The 23,705-nt window shown below is 40.0% G+C and overlaps 1 protein-coding gene across 1 annotated transcript in view; it reads left to right on the top strand.

Moving 5' to 3' along the window:
- Positions 1 to 9,268, top strand: part of KIF3A (kinesin family member 3A) — a 1,506,491-nt gene extending 1,497,223 nt beyond the window's left edge. Inside the window, exon 17 of the mRNA XM_044069250.1 lies at positions 7,979 to 9,268. Within this exon, the coding sequence (XP_043925185.1) occupies positions 7,979 to 8,027 (49 nt within the window). The 3' untranslated portion in view covers positions 8,028 to 9,268. The remainder of the gene's footprint in view (positions 1 to 7,978) is intronic.
- Positions 9,269 to 23,705: the final 14,437 nt, after the last annotated feature.

Here is a 23,705-nt window from a genome sequence, read left to right as displayed (position 1 = left end):
CACTAGAAAAGTCTAAAAAAGTAAATGGAAAAGGTTTTTCTTTTGGGCTTCCAGGAGACATTTAAATCCCTTTTCAGCTCCCATACCAGCAGTACTCGATTTCCTTGCCTCTGTTTTCCAAGATGGAGCCAGTCATTCCATTGTCTGAGTTCATCTAGCAGTGATTTTGAATTTTCATTTTGACGAAAACCGTACTTTGTTGGCCTGTCTTTAATTATATAAATCTTTCCTGAGAGACATCTTCCTCCTTAGACCTCTTGTTAATGATCCCACTCCTCGCTGAGGTCTCACTGTAGTGCTACAAGTGTTGACTTTCCATTTGAGCCAGCTGCCAAAGTGAAATGTAAAATTTTTGACGTAGAAAATCATCTTTCTGGTGGCCATTACCTCAACAAGGAGAGTATCGGGAACTCCAAGCTCTATCCTACCAACCTCCATATATTATTTTTCACAAAGACAAGGTGTCTTTGCATACCAGTCCATCCTTTTTAACCAAAGAAACTTTGGAGACTTCTCTCAATCAAAATATTAATCTACCAGTTAACTTTCTGAAATATGCCAGTAAAGGAGAATTCATGCTTCATTGCTAGATGTGCATAAACAGAAGTATTACAAAACATTTTAAGAACAATAATTTTACAATTTTCAAAAATAATACAAAAACATCTACAGTTTAAATAATGATACAAAATTAGCCATAATATGAAAATATTGGTTAAGAATAGATGCAAGTTAATACTTAGAGAAATTTTAACCAGTTTATAGAGAAATTAAAGGTAAGTTAGTATAATAAAGATAGGAAATGCTGTATAAAGTGAGTAGAAAAGCAGGCTTATGGTATATTAAGAGGGAAAGCTGAGGGGGGAGAAATTAATAGAAATAAGGAAGTGAGTGAAGCAGGGGGAGTAAAGAGGTGCAAGATATGAATAGGTATTTGTTCACATTTAAGAATGTAGTTTGCTTTGGTGTTGAACAAAAACAGAGCCAGATTTGTGCTAAGAAGTCTTTCAGAATGGTTTTGAAGGATGGGAGGGAGGGTATTGACTTATAGATGAATACAGATAAGGAGTTCCAGGCCTTAGCGACATGGTATGAGTACAGATAATGCCCAACAGATTTGACAGGTTTGTGGACAGGCAGGAGTTTTTGGTCATTGTATTGTAATGACTGACTGGAAATATAGTTATGTATAATGATATTTAGTGCCAGACAGGCAGATGGATGCTCGATACTTCTATGAGGTAAGAAGCTGTGTATATGTTAGTTGATTTGGTATGTCTAACAAGTTTAGGTAGTGGGTTCCGAAAGGGGTATTTGCTGCAGATTCAGCAACTTTGTTATAGCATTGCTCAAGTTTTGATTTTTGTAATGCCTGGAGGTTAGTAAGGTTGGGAGCACATGAAGAAATGTGGGAAGGAGATAATTAGTGGCAAGTATTGTTTTAGTTGCATTGGTGAGAATGTTTACTATCATCCATAAAAATAAGCTATGAGAAGTGACTTCACTGGTTGTTTTATTAGGAGAAAGGACTTAAAATTTTGATTTTTTCAGGAGATAGGGATTGGGGAAAAAGTAGTAGTTTGGTCGAGTATTAGTAGAGTCACAAAGCCATGTTTCAGTGGCTGTTAAAGCTTTCTGAGTAAATTTTTTGAGATGTGCCATGTTGTCCGATGTGCAAATGAGCATAGAGTCATCTACTTACTGTATTATGGAGGTCTGTTTTGTGGATGTGTGGAGGGTGGGGGTGAGAATTTTAAAGAGGAAAGCACCAAGGATAGAGTCTTGTGGTACACTGGTGGTGACTGGGAGCTGTGGAGAGGGAGGAATGCCATTTTACTGACTGATACCTATTGGACACGTAGCTTTTGAACCATAGATGGGTGGGCTGAGAGAGACCTAGTAAGGACATTTGAAGTAGAGGTTTGCTTTGACAAACTTTGTTGAAAGCTTTAGACAAGTCTAGAAATAAGGAAGAAACTAGTTTGCCATTATCTCTAGTTTTATTGACAGCGTCTATATAGGTTAGAAGTTCAGTGTTAGTACTGTGGGAAGGATGGAAGCCATATTGTATAGGGGATAAGAGTTCTTCCTGCAGGAGATAGTTTGCAATTGCTTTTGAATGCAATTTTCAAGTATTTTGGTGAGGGGGATAAGATTACTGTAATATAGGTATAAAGTTAGTAATCTTTGTTGGAATTTCCCCCCTTGTGCAGAGGGATAACTTGTGAATTTTTCCAAAGAGAGGGAATGTGAGGTTCCTGGACTGACCTATTTATAAGGATTGAGACTGGATAGGCAATGCTATTGGCTGCAGTTTTTAGGCACTCACTTGGAAGGTTATCAGCTGACGTAGAGCATGGCTACAGTTTGTTTGAGTAGTTTTATATAGGAAGCTTACATAGGTTTGAAGGTGAAAGTGGATGTGGTGATGTATGGCTGTTGGTTGAAATTAGATGTTGGGGAATCTTTGGTTATAGATGTTATATTATCTACGAAATAAGAGTTAAACTGTATTGAGGTTTTGAGTGGTGAGTTGCTGGGAGAGGGGTTAGGGAAGAATTTTTGACCAGGATGTAAGATTTCTTTAATGGTTGTCCATAATATTTTATGGTTGTGTTTATTATTATTTTGAAAGTTGTTATAGTATAGCTTTTTGTTTACATTTATTTGCCTGTTTAGTATGATTGCGAAGCATTTTGAAGTTTTCAGTATATTGTTGTGTTTTATATTTTTGCCATTCTTTCCATGCTTTTTCTCTGGCATGCATTAGCATTCTGTTTTTGGATAGAAAAATTACATTTGTCCTGCATTAGCATTCTATTTTTGGATAAAAAAATTACATTATTTGTTTTTAGTGTCTTCCTTCTAAGAGGTGCAAAGCTGTTTCGGATATTTAGGAAAGTTGTATTGAATTTATTTACAGTGTCATCAAAGGAGAGGATTTTTTAGGAAGTTCCAGTTAATAGATGATAGGGTAGTAATGAACATTTCTGAGTTAAACTTGGAAAGATTGCATGTTGTTTTATAAATACGCTATTTAAGTGGATGTGTGACATGTTTGATTGTATAGCCTGGGAGATGATCACTGAGAGAGTTTGAAATTGTACCTGTGGTGGTGTATTTGCTAGGGTCTGATAATAAGATCCAGTCTAACAGGGAATTTGATGTCTTGCTATAATGTGTGGAGTTATTAATTAGTTGTGTGAAACCGTATAAGTTCATGTTAGATATGGGGGAATTATAGTTTATGTCCAACAAGCTGACATTCAAATCACCTAGTAATAGTTTTTTTCTTGTGAAATTGTTATGGCTATCCAATGTAAGATGTCTTCTGTTATAGCTGTATTGTCGCCAGGAGGGATGTAAAGCCATTAGTACATGTTTGTTTGTGTCTTTTGGCTTTTCCCGGTTAGGGGTCGCCACAGCGGAACTCCAGTCCGCTAATAATCGGTAGTTGATTTGTACATGCCGAGTTACCAGCCCTGACGCACAGCCTTCAACGAAGGTACGCCCACTCACGCATATTTCCACGCAGAAGACGCTCTAGCTGAGAATCGAACCAGACAGCGTCTTACTGTGAGGCGACAACGTACCGCAGCAGTCATTAGTACATATTTCCTTATAATTGTTTATTTTTAGGAAAGTAATAAGAAGCTGCTGAATTGAATTTTGGTATTGGTTGCTTTGTTCTAAGGGAAAATGTGGTAGTTGGGAAATAAAGCAATACCACCACCCTTCCTATTTTATACAGTCATTATGGGTGATATTATAACTGGGAAGTGTAATTTCGGAGTTGTTTATGCTAGGTATAAGCAAGTTTCAATTATAACAAGAATATCAGGCTTATGTTTGATAATCCAGGCATATGTAGTTCAACAGTTTTATTTCATATGCTTCTAACATTTATAGCAAAAAAAGTTAGATTGCTGGGGTCGGGGGGTTGTTTGTTTATTTAACATTTGTTGACCAGAAAAGTCTGACTAGGACAGAGCCTATTTTCAGCAGAGGCCTGGGGGAAAAACTGCAGATGTATGTCTTTGGAATGTGGGAGGAATTCGGAGTCCCCAGAGGAAACCCACTCATATGCAGGGAGGACATGCAGACTCTCTCAGGAGGCACACCAGTCAAGAATCAAACCAGAGAACCTCTTGCTGTGAGGAGACGACGTTAACCGCTGCACCACTGTGCCTGGTTGACCATTGTGGGGTAAGAGTTGTGTGTGGAAGAGAATTGTCTTGATGTATGTTTGATAGTTGAGTCCAGGGTAAGGGTGAATGTCTCCTCCTAGAAGAATTTTAGTCATTGCCTTGATTAATAAAGTAGCTCTTTTTAGATTTATTGATGACATACATCTCAAATTAGGAAGGGCTAATCTATTAAGAGTGGACTTAAAAAGTAGCATTAATATAACAGACAGCAGCTTTTAATGGCAGCAGTAATGATGTAAACAGCCACAGTTGAGAAAGTGAAAAAAAAGTCTAACATGAAAGTGCCATATAATTCATTTAAGAAGATCATTGTGACTTAAACCTTAAAATAATGATATATGGACAGAATGTGAAGCTGATTCTATGGCTATTTCAAGAGTACTTCCACATCCAGTGCTTTTGTTCATTCAAGAAAACAGTAAAGTTGCCTAAGTAAGGGTGTGAACGGCCTCTTTACTCTGGGCCTGTAATGAAGGAGCTTCAAGTCTCATCACTGACAATGGTGAGAGATGGTCATTGAGAGCAGGAATGGATTTACACAGTATTTGAAATGCAACTCTCTGCATCAAGCACAGCTTCCCCCAAGAGCACACATGGAACATACTCCAGACCTGGGACTTGGACTGTCTGTCTCTCCAGATCCAAAATAAGACTCACTTTGGAGCACTGTGTCCCAGTTCCAAGTAGCTGACATAGTCACACCTAGGTATTTGATTTTCACACACACTGCTGGGAAAGGCTTGTAAAGATTTACTAGCTGTACCTGTTCTGCCCACACTATAAGGTAACCTTGCGGCAACCAGTCAAGCACTGTCAGGTTCTTACAAGGGTATCCAATTATACTGATTAAAATCAATAATAACATAATTGGTAGCGTGTAACCAAAGCAGCCAGGCTTTTCAGAATGGCCAAGGCTTCACTAAAATAAGCACAAGTGCTCTCAAGATCTTAAAAGTATTCTCTAAAAGACCAGCCACAATGAAAAGTGTAAAAATGTTTAATAATAAATGATAAAATAGAAAACATGAGAATACTAAATATCAAAGTACAGTAAACGTCAGAGTTTCAATCACAGGAGAAATAAAAATTACACATATTCAAATAGATGCAGAAAAACACTACTTATTTAATATCACTGTATTTCCTGACTGTCTAAAGAATAACTGTTCCTTAGCTAACTTAATACAGCAAGGCAAGATAGGATGCTAAGATCCATACTTCCACAAGGCAAGGTGATGAGCTTCCAACTAACTGAACTGAACTCAACTGAACTGTGATAACTGTTATAGATGTTTATATCAGGTTCCAAAGAAAACAAAACAAGGTGCTGTGTGAATTCTATCCTGTCAGTGCTGGTTATAGAATGACATCACATTTGATCACCTGACTCTGGTAGAATACACATTCAGAGCTTTGCTAAGATCTGTTGCAGTATTTGAAAATTATAGAACAATTTAAAAAAAAAATATTTTTTCCTTCCAAAATTCTTTGTTTACATATAAACATTTAACCAATTGTAAAACTGTTGATACATCTTTAACACAAGCATCTGTACAAGTCAGTGTGATAGTCAAATGACACAAAATGATTTAACAAAACCCCAGCTAACTATGCTGGCATATGTTACACATGTACTGCCCTATTCTCCCTGGCACATATGGCAATACTTTGCATTGTCACAAAGGGCATAGAGTTGGACTTGAGGATAAGAAAGTCCTTCTGAAAAATTTGAGTGTTCACATCCCCAGTTCAGATGTAATAGTTCTGGTGAGCCAATACAGTAATTCATCCATAACTAGGTTTTTGGCAGAGGTGAGTATAGCAATATAACTGAAAGCAGTTTAGAATTGTTGACCTTTATGCTAACTACTACAGTCTCCCTTTCAGTTGATATTGAAATTAGTGCATCTGACAGGAAGTAGCTGAGCTGATTGTTGTAAAGAACCACTCTTCCTACTACAGGAACTTAGGAGCCACTAGATCCCATATATTTCTGATCCACACTAAAAGTACAGTAACCATGAATGGTGAACCTCATCTTGGTCACTGAGCTTGAGCCATGCATCAGAAACTGCTAGAACATCTTGCTGATAGAGTATGACACCTGGAGTATTATGCCCACTATATTTGAATTGTATGTGTCATTTTAATACCAGAGAGTACCCATTCAGAATCCTGTAAGGTAAGTACTTTTGGAAATGCCTATATTCCTCTTACAAAACTTGATTCACATGTTCCTTGTATCTTCAACGTAAAATCTTACATGGCTGTATGCAGAGGTGGTATTTAAGATCTTTCATGGTATGGATCTCAGCTTTGGTCAAGTTAGTAGCTGAAATGAATGCCACAATTACTTTTTTTGTGTGTAAAATTCAGACTAAATTCTCCTGTGCATTTCGTCACATCTATATATAGAACTACTGTCTGATTTTCTGTGCCATTGCATTGTGTCAGGATAGTAAACACTAGGATATTTTGAGATACTGAGCAATGAAAATGACACAAATCTGACAATGTAGCTCGGGTAATTATTATTTGACATGAGAGCTTAACATTTGAATAGCAATGGCAGTTAAGCATGTATTGCAGCAGTGAAGCCTGGTTTCAGGATTGGTTAGGAGGACTGCTGGGAACATGGGAGAGTTTTAATATGGATGAGATGGAAACATTGCAGACATATTGGGACAGTGTTTGTCTGTTCTTTGCAGACCGAACAGTGAATTTCAGAAGGGATTGTTAGTTCATTGCTGCAGTTGCTTATGTTATATGGGTTGGATTCTGTCCAGAATGTCTGACAGTTGGTGCAGAGAGTCAAGACTATGAGCTGTAGTACCTGTGGTACAGGAGGACATAAGTAAGGTTATGGTCGGGATGTATCTAAAACTAGTAAAAGGATGTAAAACATGATGGACAGTCAATATGCTTCACAATACAGCAACTATTTATTAAATCCAAAGTTTAGTGTTTTGTCACATTTACTATTTGAGACTGTACTTTCACCCTTAAAACAAGTTTTTGGAACAATCACTTCTGTGTCACATCAGCAAATTAATCCTTGTATGCAGAACTGTCCACGTTGAAGAGTGCTGTAGGAGCTGAGGTGTTCAGTAACTGGATGAATTAGTTGACACGCTTGCATGGGCACTAGAGGAAAAGTGATCGAAGTTGGGTTGCAGTGCCAGATCCTGAGTAATTAGGCAAAATGGCTGAGTTAGATGTAGGCAGGATTTGACCTTGATCACCCCTCCCCCACCACCACCACAATATGCTTACAGGATACTGCATGCCAGAATCTGATATTTGGAAATGTGAATAAAATTATTTCCTGATTTTTCTATCTAATTTAGCTGGTCCAATTGTTTTATTATTTGTTTTCGTTTTGTTTTGTTTTGACGATTACTTGAATGTGTGTTGTATCAAAATAAGGTCAGATGTTAAGCTGCCTCTGTCTACCATGCTGTTAACAGAGTTTAGGCTTTTAAGAAAAGGTTACTCCAACAGCAAAGTTGTTTGCTTAAAAAAAGATGGTACAAATGTTTTTACTTTAAACCTAATCCAATTGAACACCCAGTTTGTAAAACATTTTATAGAGTCACTTCAGCTTTTGAATGTCACTAATGATTGCATATTTCATAGCAAGTTGTTTCATTCTATAAGCATCCTTTATATTCATTCTTGTAATTTCCATCTGCTATGCAAGTCTGCATTAGAATTGTTTACACCTGCTAATCGTTCACTCCTTACATAGTTTTCTTTCTATTTTCATGCAGGAAACGCTCATCTAGACCTGAAACTGTAATCGACTCGCTACTTCAGTGAAACTTGAAGTTTGCAAAGCTACTTTTATTCTGCAGAATGCGGTGTTTGGATTGACTTTGCAAGAGTAGTGTGTTTTTGTGATGACATAAAGACACTTTAGATAAAACTGCAAACTAAAAACTATTGTGCTGCTCTGCATTACAAGAACATGCCTTACTTGGAATGCTGCATATTATCAGTTTTATCAAAGGTCAAAAGATGCAGACTGGCAAAACAAGAAAAGGCCACATCGTTTTTCAGAGGGTTTTTTTTTTTTTTTATTATCTGTAACTCACTTTGTCTTGTTATAAGTTATACTACCATTTGTCACAATATATTGTCAGTGTATAGCTGACAAATGATTTAATGTGCTAAATGTTATTATGCTGAACTTTCCTGCTTGAAAAGCCAGACATCTCATGAAAATGACTGACTTTTCTGTCAGCCGATGACTGATTATTTTGATGCACTGAAACATAACTGAAAGTGTTAACAGTCAGATTAGTGAAAGGGCCTCCTGAACACTAAGTAGTTAATTTACTTTATAAATACATTAATCATATTTTTTGATATTTGTTATTAGTATTTATTTTGTAGCTTAGAGAACAGACTATTTAGTGTTTCCTATTTCATTAACAAGAAACGTGTACAGCATAGTTCTGAGACCAACCTTCTCTTTCTTCAGAAACATTCAGTTGGATTAGATACAAACAGTAGTGCAGGCCACAGCTAAAGTAGGTTTATTTAAATTAAACATAATTTTGAAGTCAGTTTTCTCATTTCTGCACTTCAAAGTGTTGCTAAATTTGTATAGTTGCAACTAAATATATAATAATTTGTACTGCGTGGATGGACTACATACTCTGAGTTCACTGTTTAGAACTCGTGCGCATATATTTTATATAGTTGGGATCAAGAATTGCCTAACTTTCAGACTGAGTTAGATCAGTTATGTATATTCTGATATGGGCTCAGATAGCTTCCCAGTAGAACATTGGAGGTGCAGCACACAACTTAACAAGCGAGTCTGTCTTGTTAGTGGAAACCTCATTATCTAGGAGATGCTGCCATTTCTTTTTTACCTGTGCAATGACTGTATTTAGGAACATGTACTCTTGTGTTTTGAGTGAAATAGTTTCAGCCATGCAACTTCATATCGTATTCCATACTTTGTGAAAGAATGAAAACTGTGAATACTCCTGTTGCCTGCATTCATAAAATGGCATTGTCACAATCTCTCCCCATTAAAACATTTAATTGCACCATTTGCCCCATTTTTTGAAGAATGTTAAACTGTCAGATCTTGTATGAGAAGGTTCATCTTTGTTCTTGTTTACCAGTAGGACTGAACCCACAGGTTTTCAGTTAGGTTGGCAGCTAAATCTTTTCCAGAGTACCAGTCCCTCCTGTTTACACATAATTCTCTGCTAGCTGGTTTCCTCCTTTTAGCAGTTCAACTATGCACTGGAAAAATTAATTTTGGCCCTCAGTTGCTTTGATTCTCATTGGATAGATTTCTGTAATATCTTCCAGTTTTGGCATTCTTTTGTAAATTTTTATCTAGATTCTCTAGAATGATTCACATATTTTAACTGTCTTTTGCACTTTACATGTCATGCTGATGTTTTGCAGTTTTAGACATTATGTATCCTCTTCCCTTATCTGTTCCTTCTCACTTGCTTATACTTTTATCTTTCTTGTTGGCTCCGCTATCTTTATTGCTAGACTTGTCCTCTGCAATGGTTCTCTTTAAGTGTATACATTTTTCTGTGTTATTCATATGCTAATTGTTTCTACTTTTAAAACTTTTCGTAGCAATCATTTTTCTGCTTTGTATTTCATATAAGTTTTATCATTTGCTTCTTGGTTGTCATTTCTGTTGTAAAAAAAAAGTTGTAGGTAGTGTATAGTAGTGCTTCTAAAAGGCATGGAAAATGAGGACATAAAGTTCCCTAATGGGACATGATTGTGTTATCTGTTTAAGAGATAAACACTTTACGGAGGAGTTTGCCTTTTGTGCTTCTTTCAGTTCCCAAATCATCAGGAATTGAAGAAGTAAACGTATTTTGAAGTTGTGAGTAGCTATGCATTCTGCCTCCACCATATCTCTCAGCTGTACAGATTTTCGCAAAATGTCCAGATTTGTGCCTCATATTTTTGGTCTGTTTTTCATAAAAGTGTGGTTTTCCGGCAAATTAGTGGCAGATCATTAAAGATTGCATTTAGAAACTAATGACAGACAATTGAGTTTCAGACTTCATACCCTTCAGAAAACTCATACTAATGTGAAACCTGTTTTTCTATCAACTTTCTAAGCTTGTAAGAGCAATATTTAAAAACTGTCCCTATTTTTGGCCTTTCTCACACTTTTCTTGATGGCTTTGGCCAGATTTCTTGCTCTAAGAGGTTGAGAGGTATGCCGTCCACCCAAAGAGGCTCTGACCTTCTACACCGTATCTGGATGAACACCACTGAACCTAAGGACCAAGCCCAACTCTCTCAGTTCCTCTTAAGAGTAGACAGAGTAAAGGAGTTATAACAGGGGCAGAGAATAAAAGGACCAAACATAATAATGACAGGACTGTATTCTGAAGAGTTTCTACCCCTCTGGTCATTCTGAATTACCTGAAATTCTGGCTCATAGTTCTTCTACAGCACAAGAAAGCAGGTTCTGAAGCCTAAAATTTCCACTGTCCAAGCCATTGCCTGCTAGATCTGTGAAGTCATTATAGCAGATAAAGACTATGAAAAGATTGAGTGCGTTTGTAAAGCTGCTGCTGACTCATTCATCTAAAGAGCCTTTCACCTCTTTTTTATTTGGTACCAGGATGAACAGAGACACATTTTCTGCCCTGTTTTTCTGTTATTCTTTTCAAATTCTACTTACCAGCCACTGTTTCCGAGCTAGTGTAGATAAAGTATGTCACAGATGTTCATCGTGCATACAGCTGCAGTAATCACAGATGGGTTCTCTGCCGTCAGGCGGTCCCTCGGTCGGCCGAATTCCAAAGTCTTGGTCCGGCGTCGGTTGTCGTCGCTTTCTCTTCTGACGTCAGCGAGGCCAGAGTATATAAGACACAGCCGACGCCATGTTCTTCAGTCTTTTTTGCCGCGCGGTGCCCGAAGCAGGAGCAGTTCGCAAGTGCCGGTCGGCCAGCTCCTGAATTACGAATATTTTGGAATCCGAAGTCTTCATTAAAGCTAAGTACCCCGTTGGGGAAACTTTTCTTGCCTCAGACCGATGTCAGAAAAAGTTAATAATTGTATTTCTTGTGGGAAGCAAATACCGCATAAGGATTTCCATTCCCGCTGCATACCTTGTTTGGGCCCAGACCACGACGTCTCGGGCTGTCGCTTTTGCACTACCTTCAATAAACGCACTATTAAGCGTCGGGCGGAGTTCGCCCAGCACTACTTTGGTAAAGCCTTTGATTATAAAATGTCGTCGGACACTCCGACTACCGTTTTGACCAAAAAACGGTGAGGGAACACTTCCATTGGGAAGGCCAAGACTTTTCAGATTCCAAGAAAAGACTTAGGGAATTTCTTTTGTTACCTCAACACAGACCTCTGGCTATACCCCCTGTTTTGGACATACTGGATGATGTCTATTCGGAGGCTTGTCTTAACCCGGATTCTCTGCCTCCTGCACCAGTCAAACCTGATAGGTATTACAGAGTACCCAGCTCTCACCAATTTCTCTTCAAAAGCCATAATGCTGACCCTGAAACCATTTCACAAGGCCCCAAGGGATTGAAAGCCTCCACTGCCAAAAATCCACTTCCTGCAGAAAGGGGAATCAAGATCTGTGGAAAGGTGGGGGAAAAAGGTTTATACCTCGGCCACCCTAGCCATGAGGGATTTAAATTGTCAGTTTCATATGCTTAAATATCAACAGTTCCTGTTATCACAATTGAGGAAAAAAATGTCTCAACCTGAACAACAAGATTTAAAGGAGTTACAGGATATGATGCATAGTGCAGAACAAGTGGATAAACACACCTTACAATGTGGTTATGATGCCCTAGAGGCCGCAAGTAGAGTGGCAGCTACAGGATCAGTCATTCGCAGACATGCCTGGCTTAGGGAACAAAATTTACCAGATCATGTGAAAGCTAAACTTCTAGATGCTCCTTTACAAAAGGATGTGCTGTTTGGTACTAATGCTGAGGAAATACTACGGAAAATGGAAGAAAAAGCCAAATCTATGCAAACTGTCAAAGCCTTCTTACAGGTCCAACCACCACGTTTTAGCAGAAATTGGCCTTCAAAAAACTGGTCCTTTCCAGCCACTGACAAGCCCCAAAGAGGTAGATACAGAAGCACAAGGGGCAGAGGGCAATCACAAGGATCATATAGAGGCCGACAGTGGCAAACTCCAGCACCAAGAGGTGGCGAAGACAGTGCACAACAATACAGGAAGCAAACCCAATGACTCCCTCATTTCCATGCCAAGCATGTCTCAGCTGGCAGCACCCTTGGGAGGAAAACTAGCACTGTTTGCAAGCAATTGGCATATTGTCACAACAGACAAATGGATCCTGGACATTATAAACAGAGGCTACAAATTTCAATTTCACACTCTTCCAAAAATGAGAGGCATGCCAAACCTGCCACAAAATCAAAGGGCAGAGGCACAACTGCAAATTTCAAAGCTCATAAGCATGCGAGCTATTCAAGAGGTACCTACTCACCAACAAGGTCAAGGTTTTTATTCAAGACTTTTCCTGGTACCAAGGAAAGGAACCGACTGGAGACCCAATTTGGACTTATCCACCCTAAACACATTTCTAATCGTACCAAAATTCAAGATGCTCACATTACAGCAGCTTCTTCCCATGCTGGGCAAGGAGTTCTGGCTGGTAACATTGGACCTCAAGGAGGCATACCTGCATGTCCCAATCAGACAAAGCTGCAGAAGATACCTCAGATTTCTTGCAGGTTCAATCCACTATCAATTCTCTGCATTGCCCTTTGGCTTATCTACTGCACCCAGAGTATTCACAAAGTGCCTGGCATCAGTGATTGCCTACTGCAGACTTCAAGGGATACAAATTTACCCTTATCTGGACGACTGCCTGATCCAAGCCGACAGCAAGAACATACTTCTGGAACATCTGGCATATATGACACGGTTACTGCTTTCTCTGGGATATACAATCAACAAAGAGAAATCAAGGCTAACACCATCCCAGAAAATAACTTTCCTGGGTGCCAACTTGGACACAAACACCCAGATGGCCTACCTTACACCAGAAAAACAAGGGCAACTATCTCAGTACTTCAGAATACTAGCAAAAAGTACCAGGCTTACTGCAAGGAAAATCCTGCAGGCTCTGGGATTCATGGCATCTTGCATTCTATTAACACCATTTGCAAAGCTGCATATGAGGAAACTTCAATGGTACCTAAAAAACCTATGGTCTCAACACAGTCACAGTTTGGAAACAATAATATCAATAATTCCATGTTTGCAAAAGGAATTTCTATGGTGGGCCCAAGCATGTCAAGCAAACAAAGGCCTCCCATTCTGCAAGCCTCAAGCAAAACAAGTCATAACCACAGACGCCTCAGACTACGCCTGGGGGGCGCACATGATGAACAGGTGCATTCAGGGCAAATGGTCCCAAAAAGAAAAGCACCTTCACATCAATCAAAAAGAAATGCTAGCAGTAATAAATGCAATTACAGCTTTCAAGGACTTCCTGCATCCAGGACAATTACTGATAAGAACAGACAACACCACGGTAATGTGGTACATAAACAAACAAGGAGGAACACATTCATGCCCCTTGTGCAGACTAGCCATGACTCTTTGGAACTTGGCTCTGGAAAGACAAATCGAACTTCAAGCACAGTACTTGCCAGGATTGGAAAACACACTGGCAGACAATCTAAGCAAAAAAATGACAGATCCACACGAATGGAAGTTACATCCTCAGGTGTTTGCAGAAATAATCCAAGCATGGGGGAGGCCAGACATAGATCTTTTTGCCTCCCACAGGAATCATCAATTGGAAAAGTTTTGTTCAAAGACATTTCACCCAAAGGCCTGGAGAGTGGACGCCCTTTCATTCAGTTGGACAGCATGGACAGTTTACGCATTCCCACCTCTGCCTCTTCTGCCCAAGGTGCTTTTGAAAGCAAGAACAGACAAACCGAAGATGATACTGATTGCTCCAGATTGGCCAAGGCAACACTGGTACCCACTCCTGAGGAGCCTAACACATACTCTGCCCTGGTCCCTGCCTCTAATGCCTCTTCTGCTGACTCAGCACAGCTACAAAACTCTTCACAGTCAGCTGAAAACACTCAATCTCGCTGCATGGAAAATTCCTTAACACCACAACAGAATCTACTCTCCAAGGAGGTACAGGATGTCATTTTGGAGGCCAGAAGGCCAGCTACTAGAAAAGCTTACTCCGCAAAATGGAAGCGGTTTTGCTCTTGGAATGAGAAAAAAGGCCAGGACCATAGAAAATTGAACTTGCCTCAGGTATTACAGTACCTAGCGGAGCTATTGAACAGTGGACTTTCTTTTTCTTCCATAAAAATCCATGCCTCAGCAATCTCTGCAGAATTCAACACGGATCCTCCTTTATTTTCTCACCCACTCTTACGACAGTTCCTCAGAGGGGCTAAGAATATAAGACCACCAAGGAAACAACCAATACCAGCCTGGGATCTTAATTACATACTAGAAAAATTAACATTGCCTCCTTTTGAACCAGCTGCCTCAACAGATTTGCAATATTTGTCCTGGAAGACAGCCTTCCTTCTGGCCATCACTTCAGCTCGTAGGGTTTCTGAACTTCAGGCCCTCATGGCAGTGCAGCCCTTTCTCATTTTCCATCAGGACAGGGTTTCCCTTCGTACCAACCCATCTTTTATGCCTAAAGTGGTATCCAGGGTAGCTTTAAATCAAGCCATACACCTACCCACCTTTTACCCCAATCCTCAAAACAAAGGGGAAAGGCTGCTACACTCCTTAGACATCCATAGGCAACTTCGTTATTATTTGGACAGAGCAAAGTCCTTCAGGAAATCAGAACAACTCTTTGTGTCCTATGCTGTAGGGGCTCAAGGGAAGCCAGTTACAAAGCAGACTATTTCAAAGTGGATAGGCCACTGCATACGGTTTTGTTACTCCTATCATGGGAAATCTGTTCCTGCAGGTATCAGATCACACTCCACCAGGGCCACAGCTACCTCTACAGCCTTCCTCAGAGGAGTTCCTACCAAAGATATTTTGGAGGCAGCCACCTGGAGTTCTGTACATACCTTCACAAAACACTACCATCTGCCTTTATATTCCAGAACAAGAGCAGGCTTTGCCACTGCTGTTTTGCAGGGCATTCTGGCTCAACCCAGTTCCTCCTATTACCTACCACCCAGTGCATAGCTTTGGGATTCTACCCATCTGTGATTACTGCAGCTGTATGCACGATGAACATAGTACAGTTTTGTACCTACCATAAATGTAGATGTTCGAGTGCTAATACAGCTGCAGTACAGTTCCTCCCTCCTTCCCCACTTGGTAAAGGCATGAGGCCTAGCAACCTCTTCATACTACCTGACTGGGTTATCCGGCTATGTTTTATTTGCTTGCTACTACTGATTTTGGATTATATTGCATTGCTTGTATATGCATATAAGCACTATTTAGGTATTGCCTTCCTTCTGGGGGCACCTGACATCTGGGGCAAGAAAGACTGAAGAACATGGCGTTGGCTGTGTCTTATATACTCTGGCCTCGCTGACGTCAGAAGAGAAAGCGATGACAACCGATGCCGGACCAAGACTTTGGAATTCGGCCGACCGAGGGACCGCCTGACAGCAGAGAACCCATCTGTGATTACTGCAGCTGTATTAGCACTCAAACATCTACATTTATGGTAGGTACAAAACTGTACTTTCTGCAGGGGCCAACAGTGATGTTGATTAGGGTCATAGGTGTGTACTAGGCTAATGGCCCTGGAGCATTTACATGCCTAGCCCATAGGATTACCCTGGCTTCATGCCACCTAACCTTAGTTCCCAGTGCCTCTGTCGAGTCGCGCCACTGGAGTGATCACCAGAGTGAATTTTCTATTTCCCATCCACTCATCAAGATTTCTCTTGAAGAGGACCAGTGAGGTGCTCTGTTTGACATGTATGGGAAGTCTATTCCATAGCATGGGCAGTCTCTGGTTTATGAACCTGTCCCTCCGGCATGTTCTGTCGATTTTGGCAATGAGGTTGAGGTCTCTGGAACATGTGGTGTGGAGGGATTGGGATTTCTTTAGATGTAGCATTTCTAACAGAGCTGGATGAGACATAGCTTTGTAAGTCAAGCAGAGATCGCCTCTAAGTAGACGATATGAGACAGAGAATAGTTGGAGTTTTTTTTAATCTGTCCATATAGGGCAGGACATAATAGATGTGTTATTGTCAGTTGTAGTCTAGGCTTTGGGAAACAACCTTTTGGTTTGACTCCTTCCATTTTAATGCCATCAGTGTCAGTGACTTTAATGCTTATACTTTTGGCATGAAGGATCTCTGTGGCCTCAAGGTTTGGAGTCAGCCAGTCAAGCTCAGTTTAACTGCTAACATCATTACCAATCTCTGCTTGTTTGGCCCTTCAGAACTCTGCTGACTCGCTCACCCAGCAAGCCTGACATGGGCCGTCATCCTCTTTTGTTAACCTCATGGCTACTGAGTTACAGCAGTGTCTGGGAACTCCTCGTAGTTGCTTGTGGTGGTCAAGATTCATACAATACTAGAAGAACACATTAGAGAAAATTGGCACAATTTTCTGTTTGGATTATGACCAAATGGTTAGATTCCTTTATGGCTCCTCTGTCTACTGTTTTAGGTTGCCTGTGTTCGGTTTTTGATAAAGGACTAAGTTATTCCTCCACTATAGTACATGTGATTTATTTATTTATTATTTTGTTTTATTTTACATTTGTTGACCGGGAGTATTTGACTGAGCTAAAGCCCTTTTTCAGCAGAGGGCCCATGGAGAAAAGCTCCAAATGATACAAACAATTTACAGTTCCAAAGTAGTTTAAGAAAACATCCAGTAGTACATAATACTTGAAAGTCAAAGGTCAAAAGGAAAGACAGCAGTATTGTGTTACAATTAAAGATATAAATGTATAAGAAGTTTCGTGAAAGCATAGGTAGTTTAATAAATTAGAGAATACATTGTGTAATACATGAACTGCACCAGTATCTTAGAAGGAATTTACAGATAAAGGAATGGGTAAGAAAGTGAAGAGATAGCTAGGTGAAAAAAAGTGGACCTGATTAAAAAGGATAGAGGATGATTATAAGAGGGACAAGTAAAGAGAGAAGAGAAATACGGTTAGTTTGTATGATGTATTCAGGGAGGCTGGGAACAGTGGCAGGCCCAGTGTCTTTTAAAGTACTCTTTTGTGGCTGATTTAAATTGTTTAGGATGTGTAAGATATCTTACTTCAAGTGGGAGTTTGTTCCAAGCTGTAGAGGGGTGGTAGCTGTATATGTTACACCCAGATTTAGACTTAGGTTTATAGATTCTTGAGTCGAGCTTCTGAGATGCCTTGTAGGGGAATAGTGTGAGATGAGGGAACTTACAGCTGGACAGTAGGCTGGCTGGTAAAGAATGGACTGAATGGTTTGGAGCTGGAAGAGAAGAAGCTGGTGAGATAGTTTGAGCCAATTTAAGTGTTTTAGGGAGAGACAGTGGTGGGATTTATAGGTTTGGTGGGCTGCAAATCTTGCTATCTTGTGATAAGTTGATTCAAGCTTTGTAAGTAGAGCGGAGTTAAGATTTGTAAATATTTGGGAGCAGTATGTTAGGCAAAGTAGAAGATAGGCATGCGTGAGAGTGATCCTAGCTTCAGTGATGAGAATTTTTTTTTTCTATACAAAAGTCCTAGTTCCTGATGGGTTTTTGTGATGCAGTTATTTATGTAAAGGTCAAGTTTTAGCTGATCATCGATGGTAATGCCAAGGAGTTTTGTGCTGGTGTCGACTTTAATAGGGGTATTGTTAAGGGTCATTATGGAGAAGGAAGATTTTATGTAATTAACAATTTTGGGGAGAAAGATTAACAGTTTTGTATTTTTTGTGTTGAGGGTGAGCCGATTATTAGAGAGCCGTGTCTCAACTGCATTCAAGGATGACTGAGTGGCTGTTAGAAGTTCAGAGGGAGAGTTGGCAATGGTGAGGACTGTAGAGTCATCAGCATATTGGACTATGGAAGACTGTGGGCAAGAAGAATAGAGTAAGTTGGTGAAGATATTAAAAAGCAGTGGTCCAAGAATGGATCCGTGGGGAACACCCATTCTTACTGGAAGGGGGGTAGATAGAGCAGAGTGCCATCTCACTGATTGAAGTCTGTTAGTGAGATAGCTGGAGAACCATGCAACTGTATTCAGGGGGAAGTTGAGGTCAGACAGTTTGTCCAGAAGAAGAAAGTGAGAAACCGTATTGAAGGCCTTTGAGAGATCAAGGAATAGGCAAGAGAAAAGTTTATGATCATCTCTGGCTAAGGAAATAGTGTTGAGGAAGGATAGTAGAGCTGTGGAGGTACTATGTTTAGGTCGGAAACCATGCTGTGTAGGAGTGAGCAATTTTTCCTGTATGAGATATTCCATAATTTGTTTAATGTATCCATTTCTCCTAGATTTTAGATAAAGGGGAGAGGATAGCAATAGGTCTGAAATTGGAGATTTCAGAGGAATTACCTTCTTTGTGAATTGGTAGTGTATAGAATTGTTTCCAGATTGATGGAACTTTGGATTAGGAGATGGAGTGATTGATTTTGATAGATACAGGCAGAGCAAGAGTGTGCTCTGCTATCTGGAGAAAATATGAAGGGATGTTGTCAGCAGATACAGAGCATGGTTTTAACTTAGAGAGTAGAGTTTTGATGTAGTTAGTACAGGAACTGGATTAAGGGAGAAAATGTTTGCTGAGTTAGTAGATGGAGAAGGTTCAGAGCAGTTAGGAGCATTGGTGTGTGAGGAGTTTAGGTTGGGGTTGACTAGTTTGGATATTGATTGTATAAAATAGGTATTAAAGGTGTTGCCTGTTTCTATAGGTGATTTGTCTGGGCATGGATTGGGTGGAAGTAGGGCTGCCAGGGTGTATTATTTGGTTTATAGCGTTCCAGAATTTTTTAGGATCAGATTTTAGAGTTGTTGGGTGGTTGTAGTAGAAGTCTTTTTTATCTTTATTGATGAGTTTTTTTTTTTTGTTTGATTTCTATGTTTTTTATACCTTTGCAAATTGGCAGGGAGTTTAGATTGTACCCATGTTTTCCATGCCCTATCTCTGGCTTTCATAAGGATGCGAGTAGTTTTAGATAGCTATGGGGATATATTAGCTTTTATCCGTACTTTCTGGAGTGGGGCTCGTATGTCTAAGATGTTAAGGAAAATTTAGTTGAAAGTTTGGGCTGCTTTGTCAAGTGGGAGCTGTGTGAGGAAGTTTCAATTTACTCTAGAGAGTAGGGTATTAAATGTTTCAGGGTTAAAATTAGAGTGTTTAGGACAGTTGATGAATCTGTGTGATTTAGAGAGATGGTGAGTATACCTGAGCAATTTAATTGGCGATTGGTCACACACAGAGTCAGGAAGAGTTTCAGGGCTGTGGTATTTGGAGGGGTTTGAGACAAGTATCCAATTTATTAGGGTGCTAGGAGAGTGAGAGTTATTAGTATGGGTTGGTTGAGAGATAAGTTGTGAAAATCCGTATAGATTTATATGAAGTGGATAGTTTGGATTACAGAGGGTTTGTCAATTTATGTTTACATCCTTGAGGACACCGAGAGTTAACTTTAGCCAGTGCCCTAGTAATTTATCTTAATCTTTTTCTTTTTTTTAAATATTTTTGATAACCAAGTTAACCCACTGGGCACAAGTCCCTTTTCAGAGGTGACTTCGGAGCACTGCCTGATCAAGTGACTTGTTCAGAGTTGCACAGTAAGTAAATATAGGTAAAAAGAATCAAGCCCTGAACCTTCAACTGCAGGGAACTCTTCACTAAAAGCTCAGAGCATTAATTTGTTGTGTTAATTGTTAGACAAGGTCCGAGCTTTTCTTATGCATACATTCTACACCTGGCCATCTTTTAAGGACACTTGTGTTTCATTCTGAAGTTTCAACTACCTCCTTTTTAACCTGCTTTTAAAGCTGATTTGTGTAGTACCTGTAGAGGGCACTTTTTCTAGTGGTGAAATATCTGAGCTCCAAGCCTTTTCTGTAAAAGCTCCTTAATATGATGTTAGTGTGAACCATTCCTTCAACTGTCCTAAGGTAGCTACTGAAACAAATCTAAATCACTTATTTGATTTAACTGTATTCTTTCCTAACTTTTCCAGCAGAGGTGAATACTTACTTACTTACTGCATGGATATTCACAAATTGCTCGGATTTTAAATGGACCAGACCAAATGAATAGGAAAAGGTTCACAATTATTTGTCTAATTGCCTGACAAAAAAGTTGGGACCCAAAGTTTATAAATTCACTTTGTCTTGATAGCTAATTATATTACATTTTGCAATAAAAATTAAACATTGTTTGCTGTGTCTACATCATATTTACCCACCACATAACTGTTTCTCAAGCCTTTTTCAGAAATGCAAAAGTGGAGGAAATATGTACTTCTACATGGTCTTCACTGATTACTTTTGCAGAACAGTACAAGCTGGATGTGATTTCTAGGTCTGTCTTCCTTTGGCACCACGGACATCTAAGATATCTTCTCTGAAAATCACTCGAAAGGATAAGTTTAGGACTATATCCCACTGGTTGATATGGATGGAGCTCTTCAGATCAGTTGCAAAAGTTATATACTTTCCACAATAATAAAGATGGATAGTAGGTCCATCCTTATTAACATAGTCACCCTTCTTTCCGTTGAAAGACATGGTCTGGAGGATTGGTGGTGTGGTGGTGTCTTGTTATGCTTTGCAGTTGTATGACACACTTGTGATCTGACTAAGAATTAAGCTAGTTGGCAGAGCATTACAGAAAAAAAACTTTAGATGTTAAATGAAAACCTGTGGTTTCAGTCCTTCTGATTGATTAAGATGGACCTGTTCCTTTGGATTTGTCATTACTGTAACTACATAACTTTCATTTTGATTGTAGTTTTTTTCATGTTTGTTAGAATAAACTGTGATGGTATTAACACAAGAAAATGAGTGCTTACATTTTAGCTGCTCTTATCTGCTTGAGAACAACCATAATGAGTTCAACCAAGTGTAGTTAGCGGTGGGAAGATTGCTGCATTATGACTCTATGTACTGGTTTGAGGCCCTTCTGATATTCATGAAGTAAGTAGTGTAGTAGTCTTCTGCATGAGCTATGGTTAATATACAAAGTAGATTCAACAAGCTTCATTCAGATTATGACAACATAAACTATAGAATTTAAGTTTCAGTTAAAAATAATGTGATGCAAAACTAGTTGACATTGTTCCCCAAAGTTATGCATTGGAGAGTTTCTGCATGAGACACCAGGCGCTGGAGTACTGTGATTTCAAGCAACATGTTGCAAGTCTGCTGTCTACAGTGATCACAGGCCTCTGTTTGCTGTTTGTAAATGTAATTAAATCTGTATGTGTGTATATTCATTTAACTAAGAGATAAACTGTGCATTTTTTGCAAGTTATGAAAGCTACTTGTACTACTTGAAATGTACTGTGTTACAGGCTCGGAGCTGCTTTTGAGAGTGCACAAGGCACACTTCACTAGAATCTTTGTGGCAAAAGCAACTGTATAATAAACTTGATGTTTTTAAATTACAGAATTAAACAAAAGCTTAAAAAGAAAATCACCAAAATATGACTTGTAAACTTTCTCACTTCTAGAACTTATCTTTACTATAAGTTTTTTTTATATATATATCATTAAAACTTTGTTGTGGTTTAGTATAAGTTTAAACTCACAGTCATGTCTAAGGATGGTAAAGAACCAAAGCCTTCTGGCTTCAAAAAGTGTGACCGATGTAGCCAGAAAATGTCCTTAACAGATGGACACACCAGCTGCATATACTGTTTGGGTGCTGTCCATCTGCAGGAATCTTGTGCTATTTGTCATGGTTTTAGCTCTAGAGTTTTGCAAAAGAGAAAAAATAAGCTCATTGTTAGGGGTCTTCTCAGTCCCTTTTTCTGAGGCTATTGAAGGAAAACAAAGTTCACCAATGTCAGACAAATCTTCAAAACAGCTTCTTCCTCTGCACCAGCATCTGAACCGGTGAAGAAGCAGGCAAAAGAATCGACCAAGGACTCGAAGGCTTTCGAGCCAGAAAAATCTGTCTCTTCGGCTTCACTGCCTTTTCGGAACCGATAGAGTCATAGTTGGAGCCAGTCCCCTATATTGGAACCGGTCTCATCAGTACTACATTCACCCATACTGCAGTCAACAAGATCCTCAGCTCCATCCTCTCGGTCATCCAGAAGCCTGTCCCAACAACTATGTGGAGCGGGTGGGTAAAAGACTACTAAGGTCACCGGCACTGGTCAATATTCTATTGAGCCCTCCCAGACTGGAGTCTGCTCCGGCAACCATCACTACCCCATGACAATTCCTCCTCTGACCCAAATTGTGGCTTTGGAGCCAGAGGGCTTGGATTTGATAGTAGTGGAACCCTTGGGACCTAGCCCTGATCCAGGATCTTTGGTCCTGATTTCTGCTCCGAATTCCTTGGTGCCATCCTCTGGCGAGGGGTCTAGGGGCTAACGCTTCCCTGTCAGGTCTGGAGAGGAGGGTCAGGTCAGACAGTTCTCTGATCTGAATCTACCTCTTGGGGCCTCAGCGCTGGTCAGCTTGGCACCTTCATCGGCCTCAGAGCCTACGGCCTTAATTCGGGGGCAGCTTACGGCCTTGATTTGAGGACAGTGTCCTGGTTCTTCAGAGCCAGGGGCTCCCTCAGAATGGAATCGTGGTGTCTATGAGGTCATGAGGAGTGTGCTGTCACCCCAGTCAACTCCCCTCTCAGATCAAAGTTCTCTTCCCCCAAAAGTGCCAGAGTCTGCCTCTCTACCATTCCACCCCCAGGCATAGAGACCCAAAGTCCCAGGATGATCCAAAGTCCCAGGACCTATTTGCCATGTCCATGAATGCCAAATGCCGCAGTTATTTTGCCCTGATCCCCCCTCCGGGGGAGTCACCAAGGGATGCACTTGTACACGATTGGCTCCCAGGCCTTCCTTATGCCTTTCCTCCATTCCCATTAATCCCTAAAGTTTCTCCAGAAAGCCCTTTTGTTGAGAAGCAGGTTAATACTCATAGCCCTGTACTGGCCTCATCAGATTTGGTTCCCCTTCCTTTGGCCCCATCTACAAGAGGAGCCATGGATTCTGGACCCAGTACCAGGCCTCCTAATGCATCCATCAGGAATGGTTCATCCTTCAATCCAAACCCTCAAATTGACAGCTTCGCTGGTCAACTTCCAATCTTAGCCAGGTTTCCACATATATACCCTGCTGTGAAACACATCCTGGTTTCATCCCATAAGACCCACAACTAGGAAATTTTATGCTAGCAAGTGGAAAAGGTTTTCTTGTTGGGCTTCCGTCAATCATATTGATCCTTTCACAGCCCCAGTAACATCCATCTTAGACTTCTTGGCAGAACTATTTAATGAAGGGGCAGTAGCAGTTACCAGGGTCCAGGGAAGTAAATAGTGTGGGAAGTAATAGGCAGGGAATTATGGCTAGGC

Source organism: Protopterus annectens, chromosome 4.part0, assembly GCF_019279795.1.
Source record: "Protopterus annectens isolate FY-2018-M chromosome 4.part0, PAN1.0, whole genome shotgun sequence".
Taxonomy (NCBI): domain Eukaryota; kingdom Metazoa; phylum Chordata; order Ceratodontiformes; family Protopteridae; genus Protopterus; species Protopterus annectens.
Note: the sequence above shows the minus strand (reverse complement) of the source record. Positions and strands in the feature narration are given on the sequence as shown.